This window comes from Emydura macquarii, unplaced genomic scaffold (genome assembly GCF_026122565.2).
Source record: "Emydura macquarii macquarii isolate MOO-44397 ecotype Brisbane River unplaced genomic scaffold, CSIRO-AGI_Emac_v2 contig_2422, whole genome shotgun sequence".
NCBI classification, from domain to species: Eukaryota; Metazoa; Chordata; order Testudines; family Chelidae; genus Emydura; species Emydura macquarii.
In genome coordinates, this window is record NW_027132559.1 from 21,120,958 (window position 1) to 21,137,626 (window position 16,669).

General features: G+C 41.0%; 1 protein-coding gene across 9 annotated transcripts in view; it reads right to left on the reverse strand.

The window, feature by feature from the left end:
* Positions 1-7,033: 7,033 nt before the first annotated feature.
* Positions 7,034-16,669, reverse strand: part of LOC137162350 (ATP-dependent translocase ABCB1-like) — a 79,821-nt gene continuing 70,185 nt past the window's right edge. For all 9 annotated transcript variants that reach the window (XM_067562087.1, XM_067562086.1, XM_067562090.1 and 6 more), the window contains 6 exons: positions 15,573-15,713; positions 14,890-15,046; positions 12,758-12,955; positions 11,677-11,883; positions 10,535-10,681; positions 7,034-9,020 (listed from right to left, as the gene is read on the reverse strand). In XM_067562087.1, coding sequence (XP_067418188.1) covers positions 8,823-9,020; positions 10,535-10,681; positions 11,677-11,883; positions 12,758-12,955; positions 14,890-15,046; positions 15,573-15,713 — 1,048 coding nt within the window. In that variant the 3' untranslated portion in view covers positions 7,034-8,822. The remainder of the gene's footprint in view (positions 9,021-10,534; positions 10,682-11,676; positions 11,884-12,757; positions 12,956-14,889; positions 15,047-15,572; positions 15,714-16,669) is intronic.

A 16,669-nucleotide genomic window follows, 5' to 3' on the forward strand; every position in this document is an offset into this window, starting at 1 on the left:
TGATTTAATTACTATATTTTACTCTATGCTTTCTTTCACATACAGTGCCTCTCACCCACCAGTGTGACCTATGCTGTCATTCCTACATATATTGTGTACCCTGTTGTTGCCATGTCCTATTTGTTCTCCTCATTCCATCACGTTTCTGTGATGCCTTTTATAATCAATATCCTCATTAATACCAGACACTCAGATTCACCCATCTTAGTCATTAGAAGTCTGGCATTTGCATACAAGCACTTATAACATTTGTCAATATTTAGTTGTCTGCCTTCATGTAATGTAATTGAATGGGATTCTTTTTCATTTGACTGTTTCTTTTCAGTTCCTACCTGTATTTTATCAGCTTCTGTCATCTCTGTTTTACTCTGATATAGAGTATCCCCTTCAATAAATCCTTCCCTGAGGGATGTGTCTTCTGAACTGGATGCTCCTCTGCACCCCGCTGGCTTTCCCACAGCCCTTAGTTTAAAAACTCTTCTACAACATTTTTTTTCATGCTCCGTTTTGGTTTAGGTGAATCCCATCCTTCCTGGATATACTCCTCTTTTCCCAAAAGATTCCCCCGTTACTAGTAAGCCTAAATCCCTCCTCTGAACACCATCATCTCATCTGCCCATTAAGATCCTGCAGTTCTGCCTGTCTAACTAGTCCTGCGCATGGAACTGGCAGCATTTCAGAGAATGCTACATTGGAGGTCCTGGACTTCAATCTCTTACCTAGCAGCCACCAGTCCCCCAGAACCTCTCTCCTACCTTTCTCTATGTCATTGGTACCTACATGTACTGCAGCCACCTGCTCCTCCCCAGCACTGCACATAAGTCTGTTTATATATCTTGAGAGGTCCACAACCTTCACACCGGGCAGGCCATACACCATGAGGTTCTCCCAGTCATCACAAACCTAACAATCCATATTTCTAATAATTGAATCCTCCATTACATCAGGGAGGATGGGGCTAGGCTGTTCTCGGTGGTGGCAGATGACAGAACAAGGAGCAACGGTCTCAAGTTGCAGGGCGGGAGGTCTAGGTTGGACATTAGGAAAAAAATTTTTACTAGGAGGGTGGTGAAGCACTGGAATGGGTTACCTAGGGAGGTGGTGGAATCTCCATCCTTAGAGGTTTTTAAGCTGAGGCTTGACAAAGCCCTGGTTGGGATGATATAGCTGAGGTTAGTCCTGCTTTGAGCAGGGGGTTGGACTAGATGACCTCCTGAGGTCCCTTCCAACTCTAATATTCTATGATTCTATGATTCTATGATACCTCTTCCCATTACTATCTCTACCCATTATTATCTCTTCCTAATCCCAGAGGTCCTCTCCCCCAGAGACATATCCTCAGTGCGAGAGGATGCCATGACATGATGTGAAAGGAGGGTCCTAACTACTGGATAATTTCCCTTTGCTCCTACTCGATGTTCCCTTTTCCCGAGACTTCAACAGCACAGAGGCTGTCAGACTGGCGGTGGGATGGCTCCACGGTGCCCAAGAAAGTCTCATCTATGTACCTTTCTATCTTCCTTAGCTTCTTCAGTTCAGCCACTCTGGTCTCAAGAGCCTGTACTCGGGCTCTGAGGGCCATGTGATCCTTGCACTGAAAGCACACATGGACCCCCTGTCCACAAGGCAGGTAAACACACAGGCGGAATTCAGTGCAATAAACTGGATAGCCTGCACTCTACTGCTGGATTTCTGCCTGCACTATTTTTTACTTGTGCGAGGGTTGTGTGTGTTTTGGAGGTGGGGGAGTTATTGGCCTAAGTTTAGAAAATATTAATTAGGTGTATCTGGCTCTCACACTCCCTCTCTATATTCTTTCGCAAAACTCCCGTTTGCTAGCTTCTCTAGTCACTTATGAGCTGGCTTTTTAAATTCCTGGTCTCCCTGAGTTAGCCCTGCCTCCTAGTCAGGGAATCCTAGAAGGATTGGATACAAAGCATTATCAATGCTTTACCTACTAGGTACCATGATCAGTCCCCTGCAATAAAACTCCCTTCATTTTAGAAGTGTTTCATTGCAGTTTCTGTATTATTTCTGGCATTCCCCATGCCCTTTTGCCCCTGGATTTAGTCTGGCCACATATCATGGGTCAGCCAAGCACTGTGCATGAGGAGGCTGACACTTTCACCCTAACCAGAATCCATGGCTCATGCAGCTGGAAGAGGAGGGTCAAGGGGAAACTAACCCTGAAGTATTTCAGCGGGAGTGACCTGCTGGGGTGAGGTGGAGTTGGGGCAGCTTAACAGCTGCTGCTTGTGGTGAAGGAATAGTGGAGCAAGGGGCGAGGTGGACACTTCTATTGTCACGTGCGGCTCTATCCACCCTTGCACAAACACGGAGGTCAACGTTTGTGAGAACCTGGACCTTGCACAATAAGCCCCACCAGTACACTTTACAAGAAGAAGCTGCACACCTGCTGTTGGCGGCTCCAAGTTTCCCAATTACATCTCTTCCTGCTGCACTGGCTTGGCTGCTGTACCATCTCTGCATCTGTGTCAGGGTCCTGGGAGACGGCATTGGTGTCAAAAGAGATCCTTGCAACGTGTTGGCTGTCTCCTGGTCCAGCTCCTTCTCCCTTTGGCATGCTTAGCTCATAGACTCACTGTTTGCCACCTTTTCCACATACCTCATGATTAAGCTGCTAGGCAGTTCCATGTTGATTTATCTAGTAGCATGTTGCCCCAGAATGAGGGAAGAGTTCTGAGGCTTTGGCACAGCTTAATACAAAAAGAGCAACTTTTCTGTCTGGAGCAGAATCAATTGTCATCCAAGGGCTTATTATACAGAGCCTTCAGTCCCTTTGCAGGCACTATCTCTTTGTTCTGTGTCTGTACAGCACCTAGCTCAGTGGGGACCTCGTCCATGACTAGTGCTAGGAGGTGCTACAGTGATACAAATAAACCAATAATACTATCTTCCCACAGCACTTTTTGCATTCCTGGTGTTGCCCATCCCAGCCAGTTTTTGCTCACTCTTCATACACAAGAATATTGTGTATCACCAAGTTCAGCTGGACCTGCTTCTCCTCCTCTCCCCATATGGAAACCAGTGCTTGCACATTTGATTCAGGCCAGCTGGCAACATGTTAGCAGGTTGGTCTCGTCTGAGACAAGCAGGCAGTAGAATCAGCTGGGTCACAGAAGTAGTAAATGATTATGCTGGTTGCAGAAAAAGTAATGCGCAGCCATGCTTGTTGGTGAGTACAGTATTGTTTGTACAGGTAAATGGCTTCAGGCCATCTTGACCTTGTGTTGTGGAGTTAATGGAAAAATTCTTACCAATAATTTCTGTTCTGCAAGCAGCATCTCCCACAATGCTGGCCATATGGGCTGCTCCTCTCTCTCTCTAGCGTCTCGGAGGTGGATCAGCATTTTGGCTCTGCATACTCTGGCCACGCCCCCTCTGCTCCCATTTCCTGCCAGATGAGTTTTCCCAAGCTGTAAAATTTGCATAACATTATTACCAACATATTCCAGAAATAATTATGCACATTAGACTAAGGGGGAAAAAAATGTCCTATGGTAACGATTCCACTTGATAGCTGACTGCTGGCTTAGGAGCCATTTAGGGTGAGTGGCGTTGTGGGAGATGCTGCTTGCTGAAATGAGGCTGCTAAGGATATTTTGGAGTGCGACTTGATCTCTTCCAGAACCTCTGATGATTTGAAGGTTTCTACAATACATAGTCTAATCCACCAAGTCATGGAGAATTTGGAAGCTCTATGTCCCTGGCAGTCCCTTTGGGTGGAAGGATAAGAATAGGGAGACTGAACTTTCCCTGGGTTCTGTACTCTTGAGATAGATGTCAGAAGACCATTGAAAATCTAAGGTATGCCATGCTTTTTAATTGGGTGTTGTGATTTTTGGACATAGAATCTGTAGCAACTGGCACCAACAATGCAGCAGCATTAGTGGTTGCAACAATAGTATAGATGGGCTCATTTTTATCACAATGACATGAAAACCTTCTCTGAACAGATGGTAGAAAAAAAAATGCCCCATACCAGTCTACAGTAGCAGCTTAGCATTGGTGCAGCAGCACTGTTACTGTAACGTGTGTACTAATGTATTGAGCGTACATGCAATAGAGTATTATGTAGCTGTTTTTCAGCACCACTGCATCTGCTATCCATGCCATAGGTTCTAATGTAGATCAAGAACAGGCATTTTTACCACTGTGTCACAAGGGCAGCTATTTTCCTAGTGCAGGCAAGCTCTTTGAGAGAGACAAGATGAGTGAGATAATCTCTCTTATTGGACCAACTTCTGTCGGTGAAAGAGACAAGCTTTCGAGGTCACACTGACCTTACACAGAGATCTTCTGTCTCCTGAAGAAGAGCTCTGTCTAAGCTTGAAAGTTGGTCCACTAAGAGAGATTATCTCGCCCCCTTTGTGTCTCCAAGGGTATGTCTGCACAGCAACTAGATACCCTCAGTTAGCCCGTCCCAGCCGACTTGGGCTTGCATGGCTTGGGGCTGTTTCATTGCTGTGTGGACTTCCAGGCTCAGGCTGGAGGCTAAGCACTGGGACCCTCCCACCTCGCAGGGTCCCAGAGCTCAAGTCCAGAAGTCTACACAGCAATGAAACAGTCCCGTGGCCTGGGCCCCACGCACCTGAGTCAGCTGTCCCATTGTCTCCTTGCTGCGTGGACACATTAAACTAACATGGCTGCAACAACATGGCACACAAGGTTTTTGAGAGCAGTTTCTCTTCAGACTCTCCAGCAATGTCAGCTGGATTCTGCATAGAATCCTCCATAGCCCATTAACATTTAAATACACCAGCTGCTGAGTGACAGGAATTTGCCGAACTATGCCATGAGACCTAAAAGCTCTCCATTAGTCAGACATATTCACAATTATAAACACTTAAGTAAAAAAGTCCTGGGTGCAATATATATCGACTACAGCCAAGACTAGACAGATTATTTATTGCCTGTCATGGATTGTTTCATGGAATTTCATAAACTCTCTCAGACTTTAAATTAGACTCAAATCTAATCCCTGGAAAATAAACTGACCTACTGATTTAGCATGTCAGCTGAATTGAATAAACTCCAATAGTTCTTTTTTTTTTTTAATTTTCTGAAATTATAGCAAACCTGTTTTTAACAGGGAGAAGGTTTCTAAGAAGCTGAGGTTTATATATGGTGATTCCAATGAAAGTCTTTCTTATTTCACCATAAGGTTATCACAAAGTAGCTGCATTATGTAGTTACACAATCCTCTATAGTTGTTAGATTAGCATAAATAGGAGTTTTATAGACTGTAGCGGAGATTAAATATTTGGGAAGGAAACATGATGATAAATGTTAAACTCAGCTACCACTCTGGAAATTGTGTGGTTCATGACCTGATGACAGATAATCCAAAAGAATGGATGTCAGATGACCAGGGAATTTCAGCACCCACTGAGACTGTCCTACTCTAAAACAAATAAAAATATAAGGACATTTAACTCCTTGAAGCCAGCTGAAGTGGCATCTCCTACTAACTAGATCAGTCTTTCAATGTATTTATACTGTGCTCATCATCATGGTTGCAGTTTGAATTAGTATGAACCTGTATAAATTTGATTCCTGACCCCAAAGAGTTAATCAAATTTGACAGCAATTTATGCTGAATTTGCAAGTGAGTTGAATGGTTAATTATGTTGTGAACTCTCTCCAAAAGCTTGGTGCCCTCACTCTCTCAGAGCATCATACATTAGTAATAGGCTAGCGTGCTTAGATCAGCACTAATAGAACATATGCTATGACTGATGTTTTAGCCCCCTCTTCCCCTTCGTCAGTGGGTTGGATAGCCCATTAGAGTTAGTGAGTAGGCATGGGCTGATGGTTTTTTTTTTATCCCTCCAGAATGCTGATGACAACCAGCCTTATAGGCCAGGCTCATGGCCACAGGCAGCAGAGGAATCCTCTTGTGTAGGGGAATCCTCCGACGGTGCAGGCCCCAGACCACCTGCAACCTGGCCAAGATACAGTCCAGTGGTGAGAGGCAAAGGTGGCATTCAATTTTTAGTCTGGCACCCAACGTAGTGGATGCAGCCAGGCAGAAGAGGGTGAGGCTAAAATGCCATTATATCCTACAGGCCCTCTGCTCCTGGAACGACTCTGGCGGGCTGCTGGTATCTGCCATGGCATCTCTGTTTTGCACTAGGCACCAGGTTGTTGCCTGTTGGCTCCAGAATTTGGGAGCTGCAAAGGTAACTCAATACCACCGTTGCCTATGATCTCTGGACAGAATCTCAGCCAATATGCAGACTTTCTGGGCCAGTATCTCCAGCTGAGCTTGACTAGACAATGCAAGTGGGTGTCTTCTAGTGGGTGGGTGACACTGGGTCAGAAATGAGAGCAGGCTGGTGGGGGTAATTATGGTGGTTTGGGAGAAGCTATCAGAGAACAGGGGGTGATTATTGGACCCCCCACGGATAGGGAATATTTGGCCATCATTTGTTACCAAAGCTTGCAACACAAAGATCTGGTTAGATTTATGCAGCACAGCCCACATACTTGAACAAGCATTTGATTGTGTGGAGTTTCTTTTGGAAATCTTAAGGGATAGAGATTTTGTTCTATTTTCTTGCTGACTGACTCTTTTATGTTATATGGAATTTGCTTTTGTTTTGTTGTGTTTTATTGCTCTGGATTGTAATTTTAATAGGAGACTAGTAATAAAATACACCAATATGTTTAAACTGAAATAAATAAATATTGGTTCTTTAAAGTCGTGGGGGTGTAGAACTGTGGAAGACTAAGTGAACAGACCTTAATTGTATTTGCCATTTTCCTGTTAAATATCCTCCTTCAAAATACAAGTTAAGAGGCCAGATGTATACACTGGGAAGTTTTCCAGACTGATTTTTTAAGAAGTGAGGTGCAGCACAGAGCAGTGTCCTTTCTCCACTCAAAAAAACCATCAGCAGTATTGAACACACATGCCAAGCACAGACTAAAATAGACCAAATAGCAATAACGGCTTGTTCTGGCTGCAGCTTCTTCTAATCCCACAATATTTTAAAGAATGGTCTGATACTTGACACCTCCAGGCCTTTTATTTCAAAACTATTTTTCCATTAATACAGACGTGATTGAATGTGGCTGGCTATTGCCATACAAGAATGCACCGATGAACAATTTTAAGCAACATGCCAAGAATGATATATGTATAGCCATCTTCTTTTACGTCATATGGAACGCTGACATCTTTCTGAGACAGCAAAATGATAGGACCACATTCCTAGTGGTTGTGGCATCTCACATGTATTGTAGGTCAAACACAGATCAGCCCTTTTCAAGAACTTTAATATCCAATTATGCCTGATTCCTCAAATGTTTTGCCCAGCTCTATTACAACAAGCTAAAAGTTATCAGATTGGAAGCAGATGGAGCAGTCAAGAATTTTGGCTGCTACTCTGCGTTATCTGTATTGATGGGACTAAGAGATCCCATTAACTAGCTACAGATGTTATATAGTTTGTACATCACATGGCCTTAGCTTATTTTAAGTTTGGCAACCCCCTTCATATAATATTTGAATGATTCTCCACACTCTTTATTATAGGCTTCATCTTTACTGCAACAGACTTAATAATTGGTTCCAGTATAAAAACAAAACCAGACAAAGGGACAAATTTGATTCCAGTATGGATAATGGGGAAATACTGTGAGAACAGCCATTTGTTTCTCTAAAACCAGAAGTGAAAAGTCACTTTCCTGCACACTTCGTGTTGATGCCAGCAGAAACTGACCAGCCCTTCTCCATGCATCTACAGAGGCTCACTGGTGCATACAGAGGGAGTAGCTCTTCCTGGTGGCTGCTGAGGAAAGCTGATTGAGGCTGGCAGGGAATGGGGAAGAATAGCCACATGTATTTTGGTAAGGAGAGCAACGTTTATATATTTTTATATTTTGTTTCCCTCATAGACCTAGAAGCAGGGAAACAATTAAAAGAGGAAAGGAGATAATAATTATTTTAATTTTTGTCTGTCAAAAGTAAGTAGTGTCATCTGAAAGTGTGAAATACTCCAGGTTTCCGTAGGTTGTCAGTACAGAACCAGAACCAAAGGTGGATTTGATTTTGTCCTTGGAAAACCAAAATGTGAGTTTACCAGAAGGAAACCCAAAACAGGCTGCCCGAGTTTGGTCTTGGTCTCTCTCTCTCTGTAATAAGTAGATGACATGTTCCTCAACTGTTGTTTAGGCGTGATGGTGAGTATATTAAGGGTAAAACACTGATGATAAAATATACTAACAGAAACCAGAAACTAACAGAAATGGATCTATCAACATTTCTAAAACTCCATTTAAAAAGCTGAAAAAAGGTTTAAATCTAAGTTCATATGGTGGAAACTCCCCCCATTCCCCCAACTTTTTTGTTAAATATTTACTTGGTTGACATTAACCAGCTCCAAAAGGAGCCATCATGGTCACTGGGCCAATAATAAGTTTTTTGAAGTCTTTTTGAAATAGCCTTAATAGTTTCAGAAGAATTCCTAAGTTCTGTTAGGTCAGTAATATGGGTTTTAAACTAGTTTATAAACAGTTTGTGATCTATGCTGTCAATATATATTGCTGTGAAAGGCTTGCAATCATTAATACAAAAGCAGTTTAAAATAAACCAGCGTGTCCCAAAGGAGTAAGTAGCACTAACTCTGTGGCAGAAGGCAAAAATAAAATGTCTCTTCTTTGTTTTTTACTAGGCCAGATATATCTGGGTTTTGAATCTGTAGACATCTCAGTAAAGAGGTGCATTTATCCTCAATATTACTTAGCGATAGGGTGTGTGTGTGTTTATATAAATAACATTAATTTTACAAACTAATCTAATGAGACACTTGTGCATTTACAAGTGCATAGTAATGTCCTTCCTTTGCCAGCAGTTGGCTGTGATTCCCTTGTTCCACTACTCTTCCATTATGAATCACTGCTATGACATCAGCGTTCTGTATCGTTGTCAAGCGATGAGCAATAACAATGCAGGTTCGACCCTTCCTGGCATCGTCCAAGGCTTTCTGGACAATCTGCAGACAGATGCAATGAAAAACTTGTTAGTACTTGGAGAATCTTCTCTTTCATTGGTAACACCTTTGCCTTTATAGTCTACATTATCACTTGGGTATTCCACACTGGGCTATAGGAGTCAGTGCTTCCCATGCATGAAGGAGGCCTCAAACACAGGAGCCTGATATTACAACCCTTACTTGTTCGAGTAATTTCACGGAAGTCACTGAGACTACTCTCATGAACAAGGGCTAGCAGAATCAGGCCCAGAAGGATCTAGTTTGGTTCAACATAAAACTTAGATTTACCATGCAATACCACTAATTTGCAGAGGTGTCATGAATTATATGTGATATTGGTGCTTACCAAATGTTTGTTATGTTTCTCTAAATGCATCATGTAGCAGGAAACAACCCCAGTCCGCCCCCCGTATGCATTTGTCTAGGTATTTGTCAGTCAGACACACACAGTCCTGAGACTGGATTATTTCTCATTTTGGAGAAAGCAGAGCAGCTTAATGAATAGACATGATAAAACTTTCACTTTCATTGATAGTACCAGCAATGCCAGACACTTCTTGTTATCCATAAAAATCCAAAAGTCAGGATCCTGACATCTGGCTGGTGGTTTGCATGGTGACATTTTTCATTTCTACTGCATCACCATCCAAATCAACAGTTCATTTGTCCCTCTGGACTCTCCCCCCTCTTCTATAGATGGTAGATGCAGTGAGGAAGCTCTGCCAGCTGAGCAGCAGAGGATAGCTTAATTACTCTCCTCACTGTGCAGCATCTCCTGTGAGGAAGGAGGTGTTGCTGAAGCCTTTTTTCCAAGTCCCCTATAGGTAGAATGGTCAGGCTCCTGCATGTCACCTCTGACCCTTTGAATGCAGGTGGATCAAAGGACTGGGAGGCAGACAGCAGGACAACATTAATCCTCCTCATTGTTCTATTCTGTCCTGACAGCCAGCAGTTCTAATGCCAGAGTGGATCCCTCTCGGTCTCTGTAGCAACACCTGTTTGCCCAGAGAGAGCAGGAGATAGTGCAGAAAGAGACCTGCTTTGCTGCTAGTGCTGCAGGCTGAAGGGAAGAGGAAGTGGTGGTTTGCCTTATGAGGCCTCTTCTAGTAGATCTCAGTCTACTATTTGAAGACACCTATGTCAAACTCAAAGTTGAAAGTTCTGAAGGGGATTTTCCAAGATGCTCAGCATTGGCCTAACTGTGAACCAATTAGAAGACCCATTGACTTCACAGCTGACTTTAAAGATGCTGAGGCAGGCTAATACTGAGGAGTTCTGAAAACTCCACTCCATCTCCAGTCCCAAGCATTGCTGAGTACAATCAACTCCCAATTTAAGCACAAGGAACTGGGGGTGCTCTATGCCCTGCAGAGCAGGCCACAAATAGAGAGCGAGCAAAGGACTGTTCTGTGAAACTTTCAAAATTGAATCGTCGATGGGAGTGTTCATGCAGTGAAGCTTTTGAACCCCATAATTTTGTCTGTATTACAAATGGTATAATGCCTATTACTAACCTTTTCACTTTCTGTGTCAAGAGCAGAAGTGGCTTCATCCAGAAGCAGAACTGCTGGCTTGCGAACTAGAGCACGAGCAATTGCTATTCTTTGTTTCTGACCTCCAGAAAGTTGTGCTCCTTTGTCACCGACTCGGGTATTATATTTCTGTATTTTATATGGAAGATAAGAGGACATTGTAAGTATTCATTGTGAAGAAAAGTTAGAAGCAGAAAGTTATGTTCTCTGCTACAAAAATCTGCTATATTAAGTATTTCCACCTTGAAAGAAAAAAGAATAATGTAATCGGTTTGAATAAAAATTAAGATTTTATAAGATTTTATTAACTGTTTGAATCAAAATGCATATTTGCAGCCACATGTATTGATAAATGCTCTGGAATGAAAATTCATCAGCGTTAGAAGAAGAGTAACTCCCAAGTGGTACAATCACTGATGTTTCTAGCCAGAGATATCTGTACTTGTACATATAGATCTCAAGAGAAATTAGTAATTTCATGTCTCTAGAGACCCACACTCAGGATTTGATCCTTTATTTCTTGCACATCCAAAACTTTCTTCTAAGTATATTTTCAAAAACTAGGTGGTAATGGAAAAGAAATATTGTTCAGGATTATCATATAATTTTCAATTCCATGTAACTACAGAAAACCTGATTTCTTTGGACTTTTCCAAGGCATAGCTCCACTTTGAGAACTAAGTGCATAGTAAACATGAAAGTTAACATATACTTGAAACATTTTAATATAATTCACGTTTCAGATCAGACTAAAACTAGAGAAAGTTTCAGCCAAAATGGGAAAAGAATTGGCAAAGTTCATGATGAAATGAAAATAAATGAAATGAAAATATAGTTGTTATATATATGTTTCACTGTGGTAGAGAAAACAAGAAAACTGGAGCTCAGATTTTGTATTTGAAAGAGCTAATGACGACTGCAAATTTGTTAAAATGCACTGCAAGTTACATTTTTAAACATCAACTTCCTATTTTCCTCTTTGAGAACTGTAAACACAAGAAAATAAGCTTTTAAAAACCAAAAAAACATTTTGTTTTGCAATGATGGGAGTTGCTTAGATCATTGTATATAGGTGACTCTGAATATTTACCCCACACTGAGAATGGAAAGACATTTTCATTTACCTCTGGGATGTTCTCTATAAAGGTGTGAGTATTTGCTGCTTTAGCTGCCTCTTCAACTTCCTCCTGACTAACAACCCTGCTGTTGTCTCCGTACTGGATATTTTCAGCAATGCTGCAGTCAAACAAAATAGGCTCCTGTGACACAATACCCAATTTGGATCTTAACCATTGCAAATGCAAAGACTTGGTATCGATCCCATCTGCAAACTGGAAACAGAAAAAGAGAAAAATCATTCCATGAAGAATGCACTACTCCTCCTCAGCTGGACAACGTAAACATGAAACACAAATCTGTAAAAATCCCCTGACCAGTGTTAGAGTCACAGTAAAAGAAAGGAATAGGTGAACCACATCTGATCAAATAATAGATGACCATAACTTTCATTCAAAATTTAACTGAACCAAAACTCTTTGAAAATTCAAAGAAGCTCAGATAACCTTTTTCTCTCCTTAGTATTATTTTTTTGTGCTTCCAGCAGGCCCAGATGTGGAATTGCCAATCTATCACAGGGTGTGCACACAGTATTTCTATCCTGCCGATGGCAGGTACCAGGGATCTGAGGAGAAAGTCTCTTCATGAGCTTCTTAAACTTAGATGGTTGAAGAGCTCCAGTAAGAACTCCCATCTTTGGGCATTTATTCGAACATTGTTTGACTCACCCATCACTAGGCTATTCTCCTTGGAGCTTCCATCATCATTAATAGGACTTGCATCAAAAGTCCCATCAAGTGATGAATTAGACCTCAAACTGTGTCATGGTAATATGACTACAGGACTAGCACCTAGGGTTACGTTATTGGAAGTATGTTGTAAGGCCCACTCCAATATATCGAGTAAATCAACAAAGCAATGCAATTTAGTGGTCTAAATCCACAATGGGTGTCAGAAGCTCTTGAGTTCTATTCCTAGCTCAGCCTCAAGCAAATCACAAGTCTTCTCTGCAGAACACAGACCTTTAAAATGGGCATGACAACACTAATCCACCACAAAAGGGGTGTTGTGCGGATGATTTAATGTCTGTAAAACACTTTGAAGAACAGTTCTATAAAATATAAGTGTTATTAGTAGATCTTTTCTTACCACTTGTCCTGCCATTGGGTCATAAAATCTCTCCAGTAGCTGAATGGATGTGCTTTTGCCACAACCACTGCTCCCCACCAAGGCCAGAGTCTGTCCTTTATTAACCTTCACGCTGAGTCCTTGCAAAACTTGAACTTCTGATCTTGTAGGATATACAAAATGGATGTCCCTGAATTCAATGTTGCCATCAAACTGACTCTGGAAACAGTGGAAAATACAAATGTATTACAGAAGACCTGTCTATCTCATTCAGAAACATCAAACACAATTAAGTATAGTCACTTAAATGAAGGCATTGACAAGCCAGTTGGGAATGGTATGGCATTTTCAAACCCAGAGCACTTTTATCAGTTTATTATTGCTTAAATACTCATGTGACACTGGACTGAGTGTAAGATATCTTCCGTTTACTCCTTCTTGAGGAGTTCTTTTCTGCATCTCTCTCTCTCATCTATGTCATTCCTTTTCAGCCTACTTTGCAAGGACTATCATTGCTTTAGGCGAGTAAACAACCGTAATACCACTTTTTTATGTCACCAATGCATATAATCCAGACACTACCTTTGTGTGTGGAAACATAGCTCCTGCTGCAGGGAGTTCACTCTCTAGACAGTGTAAATTAAACACATAGTACAAGGTGAACATCACATCTCAGAATACATTGGGTTTAACACTTTTACTTTGGTGGATTATTAATAGTTTTCAAGGACAACTATGTTTTAAGGGTTGATTTGAATAAGGAAAGGGTAGTTGATTGGCTCTTATATGTAGGAAGGGAGTTCCACGTATAAGAGGTAGCAAGGAAGAAGACATGCCGACAAGGGTGAGTGAAGGAGATGTTAGGAAGGATTGTGGAAGCCTGGTCTGATGCCTGGGGGATGGGACAGCTCCAGGACCGCAATACCAGCTCTGTGAGTTCAATGGGCTGTTACAGCACCTAGAGAACTGGCCTTTCAAGGTTTAAACTCTTTGGGCCAAATCTTAGTTTCACTGAAGTCAAAGGCAGCTGCTTCATGGGCATCAGAATTTGGCCCAGAGTGGTTGTGCTTTCAATTAAAGTCTTTATCTGCAAGAAGATATTTTCCCCTGTGCACGTGGAGCTGATACGGTAAAGTAGTCAAGCACATGTGTAACTTAAAGTTATGCACATGAGTTACTGGCATGCTTAAAGTATGTACCTGAGTCCTTTTCTGAATTGAGGCCACTATCCAAAAGCAAGACTTCTAAAGCAATTTCAAGTTTCTGAAAGGGTGGCTCTGCTTTTAAAAGGGGCACTGTAAATATAGCACCATGGGCTTTTGCATTTATTGTCTCTCAGCGCTTTCCATATGAAATGTGCTCAATTTACAAAATTCATCTTTGTGCAACTGTCAGCTCTGGGTTTTGAGAGGCAAGCTGGGTTCTTTCCATCACACATATAATCACCAGGAACAAAGGTTCTGCAGGCCAGGTTATGTCCTCATTAATACCTGTCCAACCCCTTTGACTTGAATGAGGTTACACAGATATTGTATGCTGTGTTGTTGTAGCTATGTCGGTCTCAGGATATTAAAGAGACAAGGTAGGTGAGGTAATATCTTTCATTCGACCAACTTCTGTTAGTGACAGAGACAAGCTTTCAAGCTGACACAGAGTTTGGTCCAATGAAAGATATTACCTCACCCACCTTGTCTCTCTGTTACTCAGTTGTAACTGATTGGAACTTAGCAAACAAATCTGCTGATGATGCACAAGAAGGAATAGAATCTAACTCACTCTCCCCCATGCTTGAGTTGGCTCTGATAGTTTACAGGAGTAAAAAGCAGTGAAAACATACTTGTATTGCTAAAGCAAGCAGTTATAACTCTGAATACCCCCAAGGGACAAAACTGTTGAATGAATTGTCATTCTTCCAATCACTTTTCAAAACAGAACTGTACTTAAAAGTATTCTGTTAATTTCGCATGCAAAAAGGTATAAAATAGCACTGGGCAAATGTAAAATTATTAAGTAATTGCTGTTAAATTTTACCCTACCTATCTGGTTCTGTCTTCTGTGACATTGTGAAAAGCAATGTAACAAAATTAATGCAATTAAGGACAATACAGTACCACTAGTTTTGTTAGTTTCAAGTGCTTTCTGAATGATCTTACCAGTTTTGTACCCTCTTCACTATAGCTGTCAACTAAAGGTTTCCGATCCAAAAGCTGAAAGATTCGTTGGGCAGAAACTTTAGCTTTGCCAAAATCTGGTGCCAAAGAACTGGACTGCCCTACATTCATAGCAGCAAATACAACTGCACTAAAGGCTCTGAAAACCAAACACAAAACATTTTTCAGTTCAGCTAAAGAGATACTTTTTGTTATTGTTCATAAATTACAATTATTGTTTTACTTACTTAAAACAAACAGACTTAACAGAATATTTAAATCTGAGAATTGTGACATTTCTAGAATTTTATGGCCCCAGAAAAATTACACACGTGGGATTAGAAAACAAAATTTACAGCTACAACTAATTTTATGGATGACTAGCGGTATGTAATTTCTCTACACAGAAGCATTTCACATAGCCCATTGTCTGCAATGAAATGTCAGCAGTGAAAGCTCCTTCATAGTAAATGCACTGAGCCAGCTATATATGCCAACACATAGCTGCTTCCATGCTTCCTCTCCAAGGAATAACCCTTCTGCCTGAATTGAACTCCTGATCAGATTCTAAATTGCTGGACCTCTTGCAATACTGCCTCAATAATTAGACTTATACCCAATTAACATGGGTTGAAATCACTGCCTTTGCCTTTAGAATGATGTGTACTCTCATAAAATATACTCACATAAATACATTTTCAAAGTTTGTATAACAATTAGCAATGAGCCATGCCCCGAATCTGAAGATTGCTGCATTAAAAAAGTAGTTTGTACACTGGGCTATTCCGTAGGTAACTCCATATAAGGGGGCTTTTGTTAGAGTGTCCCTGATAAAAGAAAAGACTTACGTTAAAGCAAAAATTTGTCATGAAACGCCAAGAACAGAGACTGGCTGGGAGAAGATCAGACCTTTGGATTATCGTCTACAAATGCTATATCTCCCTCACTCAAATAAATAATAATAATAAATAATAATAAAGCTGCATACTAAAGGCTCCATGAACATGCTCTGGGTTATGGCAACTAGCGATTTGTTGAATAGGACCTTATGATAAAATTACCTTTAATAGTTAAAAGCTTTTAACACTTGAATACTGGTTTCCAGAAGAAATGCTTATGGATGGCCACAGCAATCTGACACAAAGCAGACTAATAATTTCTTATGATCTTTGAATGCTTGAATTTTTGGACAATTTGGATAAATGTAGTGGTCACCCTAGAAAAGTCAATGGTTATAACACAGCATTACTGAGGTACTACAGATATTGCCTGTTCTGGATACTAGGGGGAGTAGGGAAGTGGAGGGAGTAGCAACTCAGATCTCACTGTATAGTGGTGACTTTTAAATGGTGACCAATGTGATGGTGTGGGATGGTAAAACCAGATTGCTTAGGACTAGTCTACACTTAAAACTTACAGTGGCATAGCTGTATCGGTACAGCTGTGTTGCTCTAAGACCACTTGTGTAGGTGCATTACATCGACAGGAGAAGACTCACACTGCTTCAGTGCTTGTGAAGCAAGTAAATATCCCATACTCACGTTAATAAAAACTTTATAGCACATCATTACATTCTCTCTTTCTCTCTCTTACAAATATTATATTACATGCATACATAGCATCTAAGAAGGTATTTTAAAGAAACTGAGTAAACACATTTTAACCCATTTAAAAAAGTTGCCAATATCCTTTCACATCATTTTTGTATTTATTATTTCCAGTTTGCAAATGAATGTAGTATGAATAAATCTTGATATTTTTTTAAATTAAGAAAATATGTATT